This window comes from Apaloderma vittatum, unplaced genomic scaffold (genome assembly GCF_000703405.1).
Source record: "Apaloderma vittatum isolate BGI_N311 unplaced genomic scaffold, ASM70340v1 scaffold15832, whole genome shotgun sequence".
Taxonomy (NCBI): Eukaryota; Metazoa; Chordata; class Aves; order Trogoniformes; family Trogonidae; genus Apaloderma; species Apaloderma vittatum.
In genome coordinates, this window is record NW_009704369.1 from 63768 (window position 1) to 85360 (window position 21593).

Genomic DNA, 21593 nt, shown 5'->3' on the forward strand with positions numbered 1-21593 from the left:
GTTGCTTTACTGTGTTTCAAGATCATTTATTACTTGAAATGCTTCCATTTGCTATCTGACTAAGAAAAAAGAGTTGATGCTATCATGGCCCTTCCAGAAAACACAGGACACCTCCTCCCAACACTCCCTCCTACCCTTCAGTGAAACTACTATATCCTGTAACAGTATTTACAGAATAAATCAAGTGTCTTAGTTTTCTGAATATCTTTACAGAGTGGGTTACATCGGTCAGCAATTCAGACTTACTGTGTCTCCGTTAGGTCTGTAAAATATTACAAGGGTGACTTCATAGACTATTTTGCTGCACTTACCTTATCTAACTCCTGAAAAAAATATTAATATTATATAGGAGAAATACATATTTTGTGTTTAAAATCTATATTTTCTTACAAACTACTTAGGAAAAGCTAAGTTAACTTAAAGTTATCATTCAATGTAGATTAATTTTCATGATGATTCACAAAATTCACTGGAATGTTAAGAACTTGTAGGATGTAGAAGCCAGAAACAGACTGGCTTCAGCATATCTACTTCAGAACTGTTATTTATTTTCAGGAAAAGGATAGAGAGTGAGAAACTCCAAGTTAAATCTTCTATAGTTACATCCTCACATGTATTTCAGGTTGTGAGTCTGCTGTCTGACTAAACCAATATAATTTACACCACCTAATAAAGGTTCATTTAGCGATCCCATGCAAGAGGAAATGCCTTAGAATTTCAAACAATCACCCAGTATTGGTTGTTTTCAATGGATCTGATGCATTTACTTTATCTGCCAAAGTTGCTTTTGATCATATCTGCAATACAGCAGAATCTGGCCCTCCAACTTCAAGATTTAGACTGTTCACTTGTACTGCAACTATATAATGAACTGTATATATATGGACTGCTTAGGGTCCCACTCCAAAAGTCTGGCCTGGACGGCATCTGTAAATACACAAAGGCATGGAGCAGGAAAAAAGGCACAATGTTTCACTGCTTCTGAGTTTCAACTCTGAATTGGAAAGCCTGTTAACTTGATCCAGATCCCAAAAATTGAGCTGTGTCCTTCCATCTCAAACTGTGATAGAAAAGAATTTCTACAGATGAATTTTGTCTCAGTATTCACTAGGACTGCAAAAATACAAACAGACTGGATTTTGCCCAACTGTCTTGTAATAGAGTAATATTTTCTTGCTCTACTAGCAGCAAGAACAAAGAATGATAAACACGTAGTGATACAACTGAGATCACAAAGACAGGATTAATCTGGAAGGAAACACAGGCTTGTTTTTAATCACTTTTTATAGCAGAATCATGCCTAAATGTTATTGTGCATTAGTTCCCTTAGTTTTTTCATTCAACATTGACAGCTGAACATGCTTTTGACTTAATAAATGAGTTTGCGTTTCTTCTCAGGGTTCATTTGTACTGTAACCCATGGATTTTATTCCATGAAAATGTTTTTAGTCCTTATAGGTGGTTTTGTTTTGGTTTGTGTAGTTTTTTATGGGGTTTTGTTTGTTTTTTTGATATTTAATCTTTGGTTTGAGTAAGTTACATTTTTGCAACTGAATCACACATGACAATTTTTTGCAGCAACTGCTGTTGAAGATCTGAAAATGTCAGACCTTCTGTGCTGGGGGACTGTAATTACCTTCTGAGCAGCTGTGTCAATTCACCTAAGCTATGCTACAGAATTTAAAGTTAGAATTTTGACTGGGGATTATGTTAAGATACAAAGAGATACTTACTGCAGTCAGCTTCATCTGATAGGTCTTCACAGTCTGGTTTATAGTCACAGATGAAGTGAGACTCTATGCAGTTCTCATTCCCACAGATAAAATCAGTGAGGGCAGGGCATTCCCTGGGATTCTCTCCAACTGAAACCAAAAGGACATTTAAATCAATACTATAATTAAATGAAAGGATACTCTTATTTATTTGTTTAGCCATTATACACCGTGACTTCAGTGATTTACTGCTCCCAACAGATGCTATTTGGTCTTACTTTTTTAATGGTGCGTTATGCATGTCTAGACTACTGTATTGGCCTTGCCCAAAGGTTTAAGAGTAGGATGTTTTGCCTGGAAGAAATTACAGCGCAGCATCAACATGATTGTTTCCCCAGTGCATTCGTTGTGCATGCTCCATAAAAGAGGGTTCTATGACCTGTTGAAAAGTGGACAGGCTAAAGGCTTTACCCTGCTCATAACTGTAGGGCACCATTTGGAAAAGAAGAACATTTTAAACTGAAAAAAGTCACCATAAAATAACACCTGTCAGACACATAAAGTTTTAAAGCCTTTATAAGATGCTTAACTTTTTTTGAAGACTTTAGAAAAACTTCTGCTCTGAGTGTGTGAGTTGCCCAGAAAGTCCTCATATAGTATTTTATATGAGGGACTCATACAAAAGGTCTCTTCCAGCCAAAAATGTTCTACGATTCTGTGATTCTATGATCGGTTTTACAACAACAACAAGCACACTTAGGAGAAAAGTCTGACTCCCTCAGACAAAATTCAGTGACTTTTTTACATCACACAATGGCTTAAATAATGACAGAAAAAAAAAAAGGCAGAGGTACTAGGGTACAATAATTTTCACATCTTTTTTCACTGCATATGAAAGAGGTACGTTATCACTGTACAGGGGAATGACATTTGAAAATCCATGGCTTTGTGACTGATCATATTCTTCATCTTTATCTCCTTTTACCTTTAATGAAGCAAAGTTATGTTACTCTATCATTTATATTTAGCACTTAATATTAATAAAGTTTTTTTTGTTTTAATAATTTACTTTATAGTAACTTTTGGCATACCAGAAACCAGCATTTAAGAATATAATTCAATTCTTAGCTTATTCTAAAATAAAACATGTGAATCATATACAGACATAATGAAACTCTCAACACATGTGGATGTCATGAAGTCTAAACACAGAGTCACATATCTCTAAATTTTATTCTTTTGGAGTAAGACCTTGATTATATGTAATTTTTAGGGATACTCGGTCACATTTGTGATAATGATAGAGATTCTGCCACAGCATTTAGCAAAGATAATAATAAAATCTCTCTCAGAATTAGCGTACCAGCATGAGTAGAGCATAGTGAAAGTAAATACTCTAAACTCACATTCAGAATTGTGGCATTAAAAAACAGCTTTCCAGCATACACACTGATTCTGACTAAAACCCCCACATCAGCTAAAACCTAAATCATAACAAGAAATATGGTGAATTTTAACCATAAAATATAACTTCAACATCAACAACCAAAGAGATGTTCACACAGAAGTTGCAACTTACAAGTTTCATTTTTAACAGACATCATGTAAATATAGACATTATGTAAATATAAAATCTATTTAATTAGACAAATGTATAGAAGAACATATTGGAAAACACGTTCTTAATTCTGAGGATTGAGCTGCAATTTAACACAAAAATAAGGTCAGAAATCACTTTGGACAAAGAAAAAGAGAGGATGTTCAAAATATTATTTTGCTCATTTCTAATTTTGTCATCAAAGTTACATGGTTGCCAAAATCTGAGTTTGGATTTATCAGTACTAAATTTGGAGAAAGATGTTTCCAAGAACAGTATTCAAACCTCTGTCTATGGAGCCTCAATATAAAGTAAAATGATATCTCCTAATAAAGAGCTTAAGATAAGTTTAAAATTGACATTTCAGATAAAATGAGAAACATTCATTACATATTATTTCTTTGGCTGGTTATATATACCATGCATTTTTTTTTTTTCTCAATACTCAAAATCACAACATTCCATGAAAAATCAAACACACAGAAAAACTATTCTAAGTAGAAAAAAAAAGAGAAAATATGGCAAATTTTATTTCTAGACTCTTCTTTCTAACAACAGCTCAAGAATCCTATAAACAAAACTACCACTGCTGAATACACTTCAGATAAATTAAGACAGAATTCATAATTAACTAAAAAAAAAAATAGTTGGACTTTGCTCATGGTGTTACTCTAGGGTTTTCTTTGAGAAACAACAACATTAAAATGGAGCAGTGAGCCACAGCAAGCAAAAGAATGAACCAATTCCATGTATAAAAATGTCAGAGGCAGAAAAGAGTGAAACATCTGATCACAAATGTGGATTTGTCACACAACAGGAATGAGAGGAATTACTGGGAATCAAAATATTTTTGCTAAGTACTAAGCTTATTTCTGAATATGCTATGAAAAATTTGAAGAGACCTAAGATATCCAAAAGCAAAAGAAAGAATTCCATTCTAATTTAAGAAAACTGTTGACCAGAAAGAAACTTACATTTAATGAAAAAGCCATAAACGTTCTTTTTTGACCTGACCACCTTCCAAATCTGGTTTAGCCACTAAACTGTTCATTGTTTGCTAAGTTCTCCAATCCATACAGATACGGAGTGCTGGTCTACAGGTATAATATGAGTGATAAAGGAACAGCATAGAAACACAAACATTGGGGGTGCTATAAAAATCAAAGGTGGGGTTGATTATTTTTTAGTTAGAACAGGAGCTCTAAAAATATTTATTAATTTCCAGCACTCTTGTATATTTCTTAGGCAAATTATTTGGGAGTTTCATTATGTTTTCTCTATCTTCTACAATTATTCAGCCTGTGAACTTGTTGGGTCTGGAAACTACACAGATATGCTGCAAGTCAAAAGACCACAATCTATTCCTTCCCCACAAAAAGAATATAGGCAACAAAATGATCCACATCAAACCAAAACAAGCTAATATAGATCACAAAGCACAAAAACACAGAGAAAAATTTCATAGCTTATGATAACCAAGCTTTAGATTAGCATAGAAGTAACTAGATTAACAAGAAATAGTGGAGCAATTAAACTATTGATTTTCTCCAAGTTCAAAGTTGACCGGCCACAGCATGTATCCTTGTAAATCACCTTTTCTTCCACTACAGTAAGTACTTGGGGGTTAGATTTTAATAAATTAAAAAAAAATAGAACAGTTTTTATGGGATAGCAAAAGGCTAATGGTTTATCATAACTATTTATTTGGTTTCTCCTTGAAACTGCAGTGTTTTCTGAAAACCAGAGCACCACAAGAAACCAGCACAGGACATATTTTAGATGAAGTAGTAACTACTGCAAATCCCCATGCCAAATGAAATGGCAGTACTTGAAAAGGAAAAAGCATACACAGGATACCATTTTTCAATTAAGTACAATTTGGATGGATGTAGCAAAGTGCCATCTAATCTTCTAAATACTTTATAGAGACCAATAGAATTGGCTCAGCTTTCAGATCACCAAATCCTACAAAAAAAGCATGTTAATGATGGTTGCCATAAAACTTGCATTTACATACACACACTTTCCTTCCTACATATCTTTTTCTGCACGATGTAATTCTCAGACTATCGGCAAAGATGAAGACCTTCCCAAGTAAGAAAACATGTGCGTGCTTTTATATGCATAGAAAACAAGCAAGACACAGATGCGTGTCACGCATACCACAAACAAATTGTGATCCTACTGTAGATACATCGCAAGCTGTATATTTGTATCCATCTGTAGTATATGTTATGTATGGAAGACGAGGCCATGTGGTACTCATGGAATTTATAAATAAATTTATAAATAAACGTCACAAGAGTCATTTGGAGATAGTTGATAAATACAACACGATTAACCGAGACACTTTGTTTCAGTTATCAGGAAAAGATTGACAATGAAGTAATTCATGAAAATAATCTTTCCTTTTAAGTTCGCTACTAGAGGACAACACTAGGCCAGTGACTTTCTCTGACTCTATGAGTATAAAACTTTTATTTCACCCATACTTTGTAAGACGAAAATATTCCTGTGGTATCCATTACATCTAAAATCAGGGAAAGAACCAGCCAGATATGAGCTCTGTAAGATACAGTTCTCAATTGTCTGAAACAAAATGGATAATTGTAAAAAACTTTTTAGTTTGATAGATATCAGCAAGTTTCTTTGATTGGGTGTTAGGTTGATACAATGAATATTCTATTTAAAATTTTGATCATGAACGAACTGATTGATTACACAGCCAAAGGAAGAGATGTTCTTGCCATGTTGCATTACAACACTTCAAGATTTACAGAAGTTGTCAGAGGTTATGATTGGCTAGTGCTGTGTACTTGTTAAAAGCATAGGGTGAACCTCAAATTATTGTGGTTTCTAAAGGCTGCAGTGAACAAGACCTCGAGCTGTTTTGAAAAGCAATGTGTAACTCAAGGTCAAGTACATTGAGACACTGTTTATCAAGTCTCATTTTCTCTGCTCCCCAAGAGGAACACTTACACTCACCTCATAGTAAAACGCTACCATGTCAACAACATGAAATGACACCTGTAATGTACATTAAAGGCAAATGAGACTTTCTCCCCACCTCTTTGTCTTTTTAGAAATGAAGGTCCTTTCTGAGTGGAAATGTTTTAAACTTACAGTTGTAAATTCACCTCTTTCTATTGTTGGTCATTTAAACTGTGTTGCGTAGTGAGAGTACTTACATTACTACCCTCCTCCACAATACTTTGATATATGAATAATCAAAGATACAAAAAATTAAAATATATTGTTGAAAATATTAGTCAGTGAAAGGAAATTTACTTTCCAAGTTTCACCCTTTATTTAAATTAAATTTATGAAATACAAACTCCTAGAAGGTTTCATTAGAACTGGATCTCAACGGTGCTCAGTACTCTGAAGTTCAGAAATTATGAAACACAAATTACATCAAGCTTTTAATTTGCTTACTGTAGTTGTTTGTACCCTTTTCTCCATGACTTTTTATAGAACATTAAAACTTTATTAGCAAACTCACCAATAATGGTTCTGTCCATGGATGACCTTCACAATCTTTTTCAGGGAAAACTAGATGAAAAGTTTCTACTCGTGCAAGCTAGATATAACTTCAAATAAGGTTCTTTTGAAATTCAAAAACCATAGGAAATTCTCCTCACAGACTGTGTCATTTAAAAGGCCAGATTTAATTAAAAGATATGCATTGACTCTGATGTAAACAGCAGATCTAATGAATATATTGACTCTTAGAAGAGGATTTCACCTGTAGATACTAAAGTTTGCCAGTGGACTTCCTAAAGATGTTCAAAGTGAGTAGTATTATGGTGTCTAAGGCCAAAAAAGTGAAGAGTAAAAAATTTATCCACAGTTCTGGAAATATACAGTTCTGGCTCTGGCTCAAGCAATACAAAAGACAAGAAAAAAATTATCTTTGACTTCTAGTGCTGATGTCACGGAGTGTATAAATCCTCACCAGACAAGGACAGAAGTTCTATATTGCATTAAGACTGAAAGACCAGCTTCAATGTAGAGTGTATCAGCAGGATAAAGAGCTTATGCTCACAGTATCCTTATGTAGAGGAGCAGCCATAATGTGCTTAATACTAAAGAAGATACTAGGGAGAAACACTAAGGACTGAGAAATGAGTGAGGGTCTGGTGTTCTAGGCTTTATGTCTTTGCAGCATGCAAGTGGTAAAAGAAAGGGAAAAGAGGAGATAAGGTAAAAAATAAAGTGATGTTTTTGCAGAAAATTTTATTTCCCAGTAATTATGAACATGTTGAACCAGAGAAAAATATCTCCTGAAGCAATTTAACATGAGGTCTCTACTATTTGGCCCTTTTTCTGCTCCCTCTCTCCCATCTTAAATCCAGTAAGAGCTGAATAAATTACTTATAGAACTTTTCAATTATATTTATCCTATAAAATTACTGTCAAGCCACTGTTTCCACTGTGATGCAGAATCAGACCAAACCATTCAGTCACAGCATCGTCTCTCCATATCACAGATTTCTGAGAAGAATCTCCTGAGTATTTCTTCTTTTGTTTGCACATTAACTTATACTAATGTGGTCCACAGGAGTTGTTATGACAGAGCTGCGGAGTATGACACACAAGTGCAAGTCCAATTATCTGCAACAAGGAGGAACTTCCTCAGCTGAATGCTCTCCCTGGCAGACTGGTCATTAAATGTGAAATTCATCTTGGGCGTCCTATTGCATGGAGGTATTTGATGGGTTACATAAGATCAATTATTAAATGTAGTTTATTTGTACTGGAGGGGTGTTTACTTTATACACTAATTTATACGAAAAAGATCTCAGGCTGGGACAGCGTTGATTCTTCTAGTACGACCTTTATAGACAATGATTGTGAGGCCATCTCTGCCCTGTACATTTTACTAGCCATGAAATGTCTTCTCTTGTGGCCTCTGTGAAATATGTGGAGTTAAGAAATCTACCATCGGATATGAAGAGTAAGCAATATGTGAAGTATATGTCAAAATGATGAGATTTTAATTTTATACTGAAAAGCTGCTTCTGCGGTCACCTGCTACAAATACAAAGTATCTCTGAAGTCAGCAACTTTTCTTCAGAAGTTTCATATGAGATAAACAGAAACCAAAAAAGCCAGTGAGGTCTTTTCATGAAAAGTGAGGTAAACTCTAAAATTGATTTCTTATGCTCAAAATCTGTGCCAAAGGACCAGAAATTTTTTCCTACTAACAATGTGAGAGTTGCAAAGAGAAGGAAGGATGGCAAGAAAAAAGTCTTTTTGGCTAAGCTTTCATGCATTTTTTACATAATTTCAAACAGAAACAGCAATCCTGAGTATTACAGGTATGCAAATGACTTCTGTACAGTGCAATAAAATGCAGAGAGTATTGTGATTTTCAAGCTGGTACTATATTTATCTTTTTTCCATTCTTTTAATCTTTTCAAAGAAGATTGTAAAATGCAATATTACTCACTTCCTGAAGCCAGGCTATATAATATTTGTTTCTGCAGCAAAAATGAATTTATATTTTTTTATATGTTTCTAGAAAGTCTTAATATACAACCACCTTGAGCACAACATGACTTGTTCAGGAATTCAAGCCTTCCCTCAGTGTAGCTCTGGCAGCCCCACCAAGTCCTTCAAAGGAGGGCATTTGGGACGTTCTGTGGCAGGCAGCTCTGGCTGCCTTTCACATTTCCAGAAAGAAGATTAGTTCTTGCCTACAACCAAACAACACGTCACTTGTACCCTCTGCTGAGTGTAATGAGGTATGGGTTTGTTAAGATTTTCACTCAGAAAGGATAAAGCATATTCGTGTTAATATATGTTACAATAACTCAAATTAAGCTAAAGTAACCAAAAATTACCAGACTTCTCAAAGTGAACTTTCTTCCTTTACAATGAAGTAGATTCAGAGGATATCAGCAATTTGCAAACTGCCAGTTTACCATGAAATCAAAGAATAATTTTCTTCTAAAGACAAAATCCGAACATTAGTCTAATAAATTAGAATTTTGCATTAATTTCAGCACATTTACTGAGAAGTTTTAGCCACATGACGCTATGCGAGTGTCCCATGTCAGAACATAACATTGACATATTTATAAAAGCAGGTGAAAAACATCATAAAAAATTAAAATATTTCGAAGCGGAAAAGAATGAGAAAAAGATAGGTAACTGGACATAGATTCTGGTCGAATATAAACGTGTATCTTGAGTGACTAAATCGACTCTGGCACCTCTGACTGCCTGAATTCCCTTCCCTCTCACTTCAGGTCCAGGTTTGTACAGAAGATTTCTGTTATAAGAGTTTATCTTTTCTCAGGTGTTTGAGCAGAAGGAACTAAATTCTCCACTAAATATAATGCCTTGCATGATGCATAGCTGAAGATTCAAAGAAAACTCTGGCTTATTTTAAAAATGAAAAAGTTGGCCTACACACCCAAACACTAAGATGTCTTAGCTGCTTTTTTTCTGATCTGCAAAGCTAAGATGGAATTCTAATGACATAGGATTTCTCTGTTGAGACTTTCAAAGCTTCTTGTTTATGGGAGCATGGAAGCAAAGTCATTCAAAGTATTGTAGCACCCTCACCTATGGTCTTTGCCATAAACAGTAGGTGAGGAGGAATACAAATATATGAGGAGAAAGGGAAAGGTAAAGTTTACCACTAGTCAAAGCAAATTTTATTGTTTTTTGAAGAAAATTTCTGTTCAGCTCAACCTGGTAAATCAGTTTCTTACTAAAAGGAGTACTGTGGCATTTTGATTTTCTTTTCTTTTAAAAACAATATAATTTTAATACCATTTCAAGCATGACTGAATCACAGAATCTCTTTGGTTGGAAGAGACCTTTAAGAGCATCGAATTCAACCATTAACCTAGCAATGCCAGGTCACCACTAAGCCATTTCCCTAAGCACAAGATCAATATGTTGTTTGAATACCTCCAGGGATGATAATTCCACTGCCTGGGAGAGCCTGTTCCAATGCCCAATGACCACATCCATCCTAAACCTCCGATGGCACAACTTGCAGCCATTTCCTCTAGTTTTACTGCTTGCTAACCAGAGAGAAAATATTGACCCCCTCATTTCTCCAACCCAGTTTCAGCAAGTTGTAGAGAGCCATAAGGTCTCCCCTCAGCTTCCTTTCCTCTAGGCTAAACAATCCCAGTTTCTTCAGCTGCTCTTCATAGGACTTGTGTTCCAGACCCTTCACAAGCCTTGTTGTCCTCTTCTGGACACTCTACAGCAGCTCAATGTCCTTCTTGTAGTTAGTGGCCCAGAACTGAACATAATACTCTAGCTGCAGCCTTACCAGTGCCAAGTACAGGGGAACAATCACTGGTCCTGCCGGCCACACTATTTCTAATATAAGCCAGGATGCCACTGGCCTTGGCCACATGGGCACACTGCTGGCTCATATTCAGCCACCCGTCAGCCAACACCCCCAGGTCCTTTCCCCACATACAGTCTTCCAAACACACATCTCCAAGTCTATAGACTCCCATGGGGTTGTTATCTTATTTACCTTAATGGTTCTGTTCTGGCTTAAACCAGGAAAACATGAGAAGAAAAGCTAGTGAAGTCTGATCCCAAACAGGCAACCCACAAAGACTACTGGAGCAGCAATGGCTCTTTCTTCTTCCTGGACTTTTATCACATTAAATTGCCAGACCACGAAAATACATATAAATTGACTAAATAGTCAATTATGCTAGAAATTTCTGTTCAATTTGAATTTAGAGTTATGATTCATCTATTTTAATTTATCTTTCACTGTTTGGGTTTTTTCAGGTGGTGTCTTGGGCTTCCAAAATCTGTTTGTACCTCATGGCTAAGTAAGGTATATGTTCACCCTTATACTCTGTATTTTGTGCCTAGAGTACAAGATTCTTTAAATTTACAGATGTACCACATTCAGACTACTGCAACAGCATCTCTGATGAGTTGCGCTCTTGAGTCACTATTATAAGACAGTGACTCATCAGCTGGAAAAGCAAATCAGTAATGCTTGAAGTGCTCTTTAATGTTACCAGACCACAGCTTATTTCTGACAGGATTCTTAGGAGATGTAACCATGAGGCTAAGTGTCAAAAGTCGCAAAAATAAAATTATCATTAAGGATTTCTCTACAATACTTAATCTGTTTTACCTTTCTCTTAAGGCAAATTTGCAGGCATTTATTTCTAGTCTGCAAATAACCTCATGCAAGGACAGAGTCAATTATTAAAAAGTACAAGAGACGATTGCTCTAAACTCCATTTAGGTCACATAGGGTAATCTGTAAATAAAGTTGTGTAAAGAATTATTGTAGAAGAAGGTGAAAAACATAAATTAATAAGAACCACAATATTTCTCTAGCTGTGATGCGACTCCATTTTTTTTGGTCACATTTTTCAGTTAAATCTGCAAAATAAAAAGATATCAGTTTTGGAATTTACATTATTTTTTTTGCTATCAAAACACAACTTATTCTTTCACAACCAAGACAAGACTCTTTTATGCCTTTTTTTTTTCCCTCTTTCTAACAATATTTCCAAGACCTCTCACATTTCCAATAAATTCACAGTTGCTTCTTGACCACCGAAATTAGTGAGACCTGAGGGAAATGAGCCTTGCAGGACAGGGCCCCAGAAGTTCAGATGATAATAAATAAGTAAATAGCTACCCGTGGTATTCTACTCAAATAGAAGATTTTAACTAATTAATTTTCAAAAGGTAATACTGAAAAGATTCTCTTTTGTCAGTTGAAAATCGTCATATAACATGCGCTATGTAAATCACAGCTAAGTGAAGACCAGAGAAGTCTGCAAAGCTAATCTCACCTCTATGCAGACTCTCTTGTAACATGTACATGTTGAAGAAAAATGGATGTACAATAAAATAATTCTCTGGATTTATTAAACTCTGCTATAGCCACTGAGTATTACCATACTGCATAAAAGCAGATCTGATATTCATAAGAGAAATCCTCATGCAGACTACCTTTCTCTTCCCTCTCTCCCCTTGAGTACACCATTTGTGCAAAGAGGCAATTATTTTATTGTGTTGATGGTAAGCTGTGATCCAGAAATACCATTCAGCAGCTTCCTAAAGGACAGTATGTGAGGAGGAGGCTATCCCAAAATGTATGAAAGCTCCAGAATTACTCTAACATTCATCTCCACCACTACATACCATCTGCTGGGAAGCAGCTAAACATTCCATTTTTTTCCCATGCCAATTAAGGCTTTCTCATTTCCATTCCTTTCTGTTTATTTCCATGTGTCACGCTCAGCAATTCTACATCTACAAACACAGTACATGACTTATTGTTGTAAATCAAATCATTTTATTGAGAAGAAACCCTTGATCCCTTCCGGTTTATATGCTAGTCTTGACTTTGGCCACAGTAAGATTGTGTTTGCTGTCTTTTAGCTTTGTTACAACAGACACAATAAAACTGTGAACCTGCACCACAAGAAAACAATTTAGACATGACATGCTTTCTCTATCCTGAATGCCTCAGGCTTGGGTCAGATGGGAAATGTTATTTTTGAGAATCTGGCAAAATGTATTTTGTTTGTTTGTTCTACAAAGGTAAAGAAGCAATAGCAAGAAGAATGAAAAAGGTCAGACCAGGCTTCTTCATGTCATCATACCAACAGGAAGGTCAGCATACCAAAAGTCTTGAGAAAATTAAGAAAGCAGATCTCAGCCTGTGGAGTAGAAGGCAAAAAATTCATACATGGCGCTGATGTGAAAACACTAAAGGAAATGCAATGGTTCCCTCTTGACTTTGGTTTCAGACTAAATATCATTGTAGAAGAAAAATCATGGGAGGTGGGTTTATTTTGCTTTTTCTTTTTTTTTATAAGCTTGCATTTGCACACATGCATATACATGCAGTCAAAAAGCAACTAATATGATGGGCCTCAACAAAGCACAAGCATAAACACCTTTCCATAGGATACATACACCTATATTTTAATGAAGCCTCTGTGTGCCTAGCATACACTGCTGGAGATGTCGTAAGTGAAGGTTAGTTGTATAAGGACTGTATCTTATTAGAGTTTAAAAACATCTACCACACAAGTGACAACTCTATAAAGGATTCTCATCCTGGGTTTCCAAGTTTTTTAATTCAATCTTTAAAACAATTGTATTTGTATTGTACGTAGACCTTCAACTGTGCATTTCAAAATTCTGAGAAAAGCCTCTGATTCACCCATCTTCATATACAATGATTTTCTGCAAAATACACAGGAATATTATTATGTCAAAGCTGTAAGTATGTGAAAGTAGTCCAATCACATGGTGCAACTGCTTTCCCAAGAGAGCTTCTTGCTGAAGCAATGCCGTAAAAAAAAGAAGTTGCTATATAGTAATAAATCCAAGTTACCTTCTGAACTGCTTCGCTGCAAAGGTATTTTAATGCAAGAGTGGTTATAAAACACTATTAAGATTCAGATTTGTAGGGTCATAAACTAAGACGAAAGTAAATTTCAGCAATCTTAACATTTTAAAGAGATTTAATATCCTTCACATGACAGCTTTCCAACTCCCTATCAAAATAATTTCCTTCTCTGCAATGGCGACTCTGTGGAATATTTCCAGTCATGTTTATATAATGTCTGTTTTCAGGTTATTATAAAATATGTGTACTTTAAGCAGAAAAATTTTTCTTTCTGTTATATGAAGACATGTTGTTACCATCTTTACGAACTTAACAGGGAGATTTCTTCTTCTTTAAAAAAAATAAATCCTGCTATTTTTATTTGCTGAATATCTTCATGAATCTGACTGTGAAATAAAGTGTCTAAATTGTTGTAGCCCCAAAATGAGACAGAATCCCAGATCCCATAACTAGATGTCACCGTATGAATTAATACATTTGACAACTTGGCAGCAAATTGCAAGAGAGATCAACATCCTCTTTGTTATTCAAGATGATAGTGGAATGTTAACCTCACATCTTCTACCAGGGCATCCTCATCTATCTACCCTCGTTCTTTCAAGAATAATCACATGCATAGAAATGGGGACAATGAAGAATGCACAAGGGAATCAGTAGCATTCATGTGTCTGGAAGAGTTTTATTAACATCTCCCTTAGAGTTTTATTAAAGTGCAGTTCTGAAGCAGGTCCCAAGTTGTATCCAGTTTTCATTCTTTGATTTACACCACAGAACAATTGCTGAATGCACACCCTGAATTCTTTCAGATGGAACTAAATCAAAAGTTGGTCTCCCAAAGTGCACTTTCTATTCTTCAGCTAATATTGGGCATCCAGACCATGGCAGGAAACTAAAGCTTGCCCAAATAACTTCCCCAAAACACGGTGTTGATATGTGGCATCTGTAATGATTGCGTCACTCAACAAATTCACTTATGTTGTGTCACAGTGTTTCCTACCAGGGATAAAGACACATCCTTTTGTGATGGAACTCACAGTCCACCCAGGGTGGTTTGTTGTTTTTTTTTTAAAGGTAAACTCTGTTCCTATTTTAATCTCTGTCCACAAAAAGATTAACTCAGTAAAGTGAGCACCATGTGAAGAAGTCAGAGGTTTTCTCTGCTTCACTGGCCCTAATACTTGAACTAAACTGAGAAAAGGAAGAGCGATAGTTGTTCATTTGTAGTCTCAATTCATTTTCAGGGCAAGTGCCTTTATGTTGAAATAGGAAGACCACAGGCTTCACTTGATATAATCTGATATAATTTATAAAAAATTATTATATGCAGTACTAGAGACTCAGTAATTTACCAGCAACTTAAAGAAGGAAAGTTCTTACACAAAACCAAATAAGGAAACAAAACCTCAAGCATTTCTTGGATTTATCTGCAATAATTTAGTGTGAGAAAGCTGCACTAAAACATGACTTTCTGTATGACTAGAAAATGGTATTGAAGTTTTAAGAATGAAAACACTGTATTAATAACTGATTTTATGAACAGTGACATTATGATGAAAACAATAAAATCATGATGTATTTAAAAACAAGAAAAAAGTCTTATATTTCCCTTATAAATCCTGTAGAAAATTCCCTCTTGCACTTACTTGTGGAGCAGTTGTTGAACTCTATGTCATCTATTGCTGCTCCTCCTCCCAGGTCTCTGGTACGAATGCCTTCAAAGATAACTTCAAAATTCCTCAATTTTCCCAAATGCAACTTGACTTGGTTCCATTCATCACCATGATTTCCTGATTCACTCCAGATTTTCACAATCTCATCATCAGTCTGAAGTTTGAATAAAACATATAAAGTAAGACACATGTAAGTATGGATTATCAGAGGTCAGTTTTTGAAAACAAACAAACAAAAAAGAGAGAAGACTGAAAGACACCCTTTCAGTTTTGTCAAGAAATGGTAAACATACGCTTTGCTATTATAATATGAGAAGTAGTGAAATGAGATGATTATCATACAAATCACATGAACATAAATAGTAGATGGATCTCAGTGCAGAAATTATTATGTATACGACTGAATTCCAGAACAGTACATTTTAGTAGAGCTGTGTTTAATTTTATATAATACTAAGATTCATTCTTTGGCTTTAGAATATATTACTGGATGCAAGGTTAGTCTGCCATTTTTAAATTAGGGTAACAGATGGGCATCATCTTTAAATAGTCACAAAAATAGTAATACATGGGATGAAAAGCTAAAAAATATAAGATAATTGTCTGTTTAACATAGTTTATTTGAAGACGAATAGGAGTATTCTGGCTTTCAAATATGCTAATATAATTTAAACCTTTTCTTTAAATGTCCAATCATATTGCCTAACTGACAAGTCAGCAGTAAACAACATGCTTTGTTTTTTAACTAGTATTAGAATGATCCTGTTTAAGTTTCTGTGAATGGATGACACATCTATTTGATGGCACCAAACTAAATATTTGCAGAAGTTTTGTATTCATTCTTCTTCACAATCATGTGACTAATAATTCAAATTATAAATGAGAAATTTGTCAATAGTCCTTTCTTACCAAAACCCATTAGTAATCTAGCTAGGGTTAATAAAACCACCGTGCAATACATCAAATAGCTAAATGTAATGCATAAAAAAAGTTCTAAGTAGCAGTGCATAAACAAGCAAAATCTAAGGAAAATAGGGATAGCAGTAAAAATAGGCAGGGAAACAAATTAATTACATTCTTAATACCTGATGAACCTGTTAGATCAGATTTATGTTAATAAGGTTGTCTTATGCATATTTATGATGAGAAAATGAATCCTGGTGCTTTAGATAGTTTATTCTGAGTAGGAAAGTGCAGACAAGCATGCACAAAAATATTATATTAGTTGTTTCTGAATCAAGAAACTCACAGAATTAATTATATCTTTTAGAAATAGGTCTTCAGACCTACCAAAACCAGAGATACTGAAGTGTGGCTTGAAGATGTTGTTCTGGAAAATGATCACTAACTCTAAAGGAGTTAGTCAAGAACAATGGCAACTTTAAATTGCTAAACAGGAAAGAAAAAAACAGAGAAGAGTCTCCATAACTGCATGTAAAGTCATAGATATTCCGCTGAACAACGCTACTGCTGCACACTACTGATGGTATTGGACCAGTGGTCATAATAGCCTTTTATAAGTCACGATAACTGAGCTCTCAAGAACCTACAGAGGCAAGTTTAGGCATTGCTTCTTCAGTTGTGTCTCATTGAATTAAAGCCAATTACACAGACCACCAAAGAGGAAATAACGTAACAGGACCTCGCTGGTGCTTTGCACCACTAATTCCACAGTCAATGACAACTGGCTACGAATTTCTCAATGCATTTCTTCCAGTGAGACTCCTGAATCTGTGCCATCACATCAAAGATCATAGAATATGTCAAGTTGAGAGGGACTCGTGAGGAGAATGAAAATTAAGTGGATAATACTACTAAATGATAAAGGAATTCCTTTACTTTCATATATTTGAGATAGAATAATTCAAAACTTATATCTATTCCAACATCAAGCCCAAAACCTATTAAAAAATTATAAGTGTTTAAGTTTGGATGTATGGAAGTCAGTGGAGCTTTTTAAAATATACAGAGATAAATATTTACATAACATCTTGAAACATTAAATATAGCACAATTAACCAGAATATGAGCCTCACATCTGCTGTTAGTCTGATTTTGATTGATTTTACATTATATTTTTTATATGACATTCTGTTCAGACTTATGTTACATTTATCACATTGATTTTTGAATAAAGGATGCTCTGAGATACAATTAATACTGATCACATATTTCTTTTGAAATACTCACATAAGAATATTGCAGCACTCAATTTGTATATGGTAACATAGCCATAAAGTATCAAATAATTTTGCAGTTACAGGAACTGGGGCATTTTTGTCCCTTCAAAAACACAAACCCTGCAGATGATCTGCATCAAGCAGCTGCAGAAGAGGTGGGAAAGAGAGAGACAAGCAGGAAGCTTGGCACTCCTCCTCCTCCCAGTCCCAGGCAGTGGAGCTGGCTTGGCTAAGGAGTGTAAGCTACACTCTTCTTCTGGATACATGGTATGAGAGCATCGTCGTTTGTACACTTTGCAGATTCCATTTCATGAATTACTGTTTTGTTTTCTGCATTCTCCAGCCAGTTAATCTGTCTGGTGCTTTGACATTTCTTTCATATCTTTGGAATGTGCTTGCTTCTAAAACAAACACAAATATGGCCTGAGGAAGAAACAAAACCAGTCTGTGCTTTGATCTGCCCATCACATACAGAAATCCTTTGATCCTTTTCACTATAATTTACATGTATTATTGTAGAAGAGAGATGTGTAGAAGAGATGTGATAATCAGAATAGATGTGTCTCAGTGTAGAGGGGGCTAGAAGCCACAGTGTCACCTTTCTTTCTGTTTTAATGAGGCTCTTCTTCTACTGACACATACTCATGCTGAGTGTCTAGATTGCTCTTCAACCTAGGTTGGTGGCAAAAGGCCCAGTCTAAGCTCCAACAAACTGACACGAGATGGTTAAGATATGTGGCTTTGGCATATAATACTGGTGCTGTCTCGGGGGGAAGGTGGAGGTTTTTGATTTTTCTGGCTGTTGGTCAGGGCAGAAATCCCATTTTCCAGTGACCCTGCAGAAGTCTAACTGCATCTGGTCCTTGACTAAAAAAAAAATAAAAATGCAGCCCTCTTCTGTATTGCAAGCATCGTACCCTAGGCTCTACATACCCTTTTTTGCCACACTTACTTGCACATAATCCCGATCTCTCTTTCCCCTCACCAACATTTTTGTATCAAAGCCACATTGTTATCTTCCATTACATTTGCCTTGGCCTTCCTACCTTTTCAGATTTGTTCTCCTCACACTCTACCTTACACTTCCCTAAAGGCATGTAATAATCTGTTTTCCCATTTATGCCTTTTTATTGACTGAATTCCTACTCCAGCTAAGCAGAGTGATAGACAAGATTCTTGCATCTCTAGACCACCAACCTACCATCCTCAGCCAAAGGGGATATCCCAAAGTAGCATGAAAAAAGAACATCCAGAAATGAGTGTACACGAAAGGGAAAACTCTTATCTTTCTAAACAAAAGGTTAAATTACAATTCTGGACTATGAGATGACTATACTTTTTTTTGTCTGTTACACATATGCAAGTGTTTGAAAGAGAAGAGAGGGTCTCAGATCTTACTTGCCCTAAGAGTTTGGTCAAAAAGTCTACTTTTTTAGTAAGATTTCATTCGATAGGAAAGTGCTCAAAATGTCACATCACTGCTAATACATGACAACCACCAGATGTTTTTGTGCTCAGGCTAAAATCTCATACTATTTCTTCAATATCTTTATGTCAAAGTCTCCTTCAACTGAGGGGAGAAGTGACTAAAACAACTTAATCTTTCTGCCTTTTATTTCCTTTAATTCTTGTGAACAGTTCCACAATCTGCATGCCACTTAAGCTTGTAATTTATCAGTACTAAAATCCTTCTAAATTCTTACGTGGTCTATGTTAATATTTTGCAAATTTTCTGTATGCCATTTCAAAGAACATCATAAGTTAAAATTCAGAAGTAATCTCATAGGTTGAAGACTTCTAAAACCTTTATTCAGCTCTTGATTTACAATCTACACAGCCTATTCTTTAGATTATCTTGTCTCTTTGTGAATGATTTCACCTCCTCTAGCTGAATTCTATCTATAATATTAAAAAAAAAACCCCAATTTTAAAGTGTCCTTTATACCACAGCCCCAGATTTATCTTTATTCATTATCAAGAAGCTCCTTCCTATGCTGGTCTAACTCATGACACAGGAAATCATTGCCCATTTACTGCCTATTCAAATGTACAAATCTATGTCTCCTCCTGAGCCCCATTCCTCTTCTTGGAAAAGGACTCTAAATATTTCTTCTTCCTTTACATAAGAAGTCCAATAAAGAAATCTTGTGAATAGCTAAGATGTGGACACAGTGTGTCCTTTCAAAAGCCCATCTTTGTATGTGTGTATACTTGTCAATATTTCAATTATAATACCTAACAAATAGCACTTAAAGAATGAGTTTTTCAGAAGGCAACAATATACTACTGAGGTATCAATAAAAACTCCAAGTGGTATAATAGTTCTTGTTCTTGGGACCTCAGGTGTTTTCCTTATGTAAATACATAAAGAATCACTAGAACTTCCAAGAAACAGAAGAGAAGCAGAATGTTGTCAGGAGAGCAAGCACAACTTTCTCTGCACAAATTATGCTGGTAAAATCCAGCATAATCTGGATCTGTCGATCAAAAATTAAATACCCGTGTTGCCCAGTTTTACCTCCTGACAGACAAAAAGATATTTTAGTATCAAACAAGCTAACCTGGTAAAGAGAAACTATGATTTATCAATAGTGTCCTTATCAATCCCAGAACAGTGGGGAGGACTCAGCAGTCTCAATAGCCCTGATGATTACCTACTTATGCAGCAAACAAAAACAGATCTAGAAGATTATTTGTTGGTTGTACACATAAGCTTTAGAGGACAAGTGGACCACAGGCTACAACAGAGGAACACCTGCTAGTTTATCATGTGTATTTCTGCTTTGGACATAGTTCTTCATGGCATGTGGTCCACTATTTATTAGTGCAGATTACTGCTGCACGACACCTCTGGGAAATTCATCAGAACATAATTTTTGCAAGCTATTGTGTAATTCTGTACTTTATAAACTCCACCTGAGAAATTCTGAAAGTCCAATGTTACTGACAGATCAGTTAACAAAATTTAATTTCTTCCCAAAACCACACACCAAGACGACTAAAAACAGATGTGAAAGAGGGTGCTTTCACATAAGTCTCTGAAAAGTTATTTTTAATTGCATATCACTGCCCTCTATGGGTTGAACATAGTCGAAGGCCAAGCTGAGGTGATGAGCCATCATTAAGGAAAGCAACAGTAAAAACTTTGGTTTTCCATTGACTTGTAGCTGTTGAGTCCAGTCTTCCACTGTCCCATCACGCTGAGTGCTACACACACTCAGAGAATGGCAGAATTACTTCTAAGAAGACCATAACCTGTTTAGATCCGTAGGTCTAGATGCCTAGCCATACTGGAAAATTCCTATTTGTATTCAGAGGATTTTTTATCTACTTTCTAATAGTCTGAGGGGAATTATTTCTTAATGATTTCATTACATTGCAATTCAGAATCTTCTTCATGCTTGTCTTCATCTGAAGAATGATCTAAAGTGTTTATAATCTCTCTTCTGAGAACTTCAGGGGGAAAGTATGTCCTGCTGGGCTCAATATCCTCATTAATTCACCTGAGGATACTAAGAATAAAGGAAAGGGAAAGATTTCTTTCTGTCTTAGAATTCCATTTATTTTGTAGCTGAGTTTAATATTTTTCCTATGCAACAGAGACATTTCTAACACAATCAGAACAATATCAGGAACTGAATCCAAATCATGCAACAGGAATATGTAATTTTCCCTTACAGGATGTTGCAGAAAACTTCTTATGAGCATACTCTCTGTCAGAAGAATACACTTAGTATTTAAGATGTAATTATAAAGCTTTTGCTGTGAGACAATCTGCCTTGTTACATCTGCAGTCAAACAGCAATGAAACCCAGATTTTGATCTGCACCTCCTTCTATTCATGTTCTGAGCTGGGTTCAACATATTTCCCTATTTTTCATTTGCATCTGATATTTATTTCAGTAGAGCCACAGGAAATGAAGCTGAGCTTACCAACTGGATGGAGGCAATAAAAACATTTGCTAAATATTCCTGAACTCTTTAAACCAAATATACTTGAGGGCTTTTTAATCAGAGACAGAATATTTTGAAATGAATTCTCAAAAAATGTAAACT

General features: G+C 35.4%; 1 protein-coding gene across 1 annotated transcript in view; it reads right to left on the minus strand.

Annotated features, from left to right (window-relative positions):
• The window catches only part of LOC104270614 (MAM and LDL-receptor class A domain-containing protein 1-like), a gene marked incomplete at its 5' end in the record, with an annotated part of 114384 nt that overhangs the window by 38288 nt on the left and 54503 nt on the right, over positions 1–21593 (minus strand). Inside the window, 2 exons of the mRNA XM_009865025.1 lie at positions 1734–1862; positions 15331–15511. Coding sequence (XP_009863327.1) covers positions 1734–1862; positions 15331–15511 — 310 coding nt within the window. The remainder of the gene's footprint in view (positions 1–1733; positions 1863–15330; positions 15512–21593) is intronic.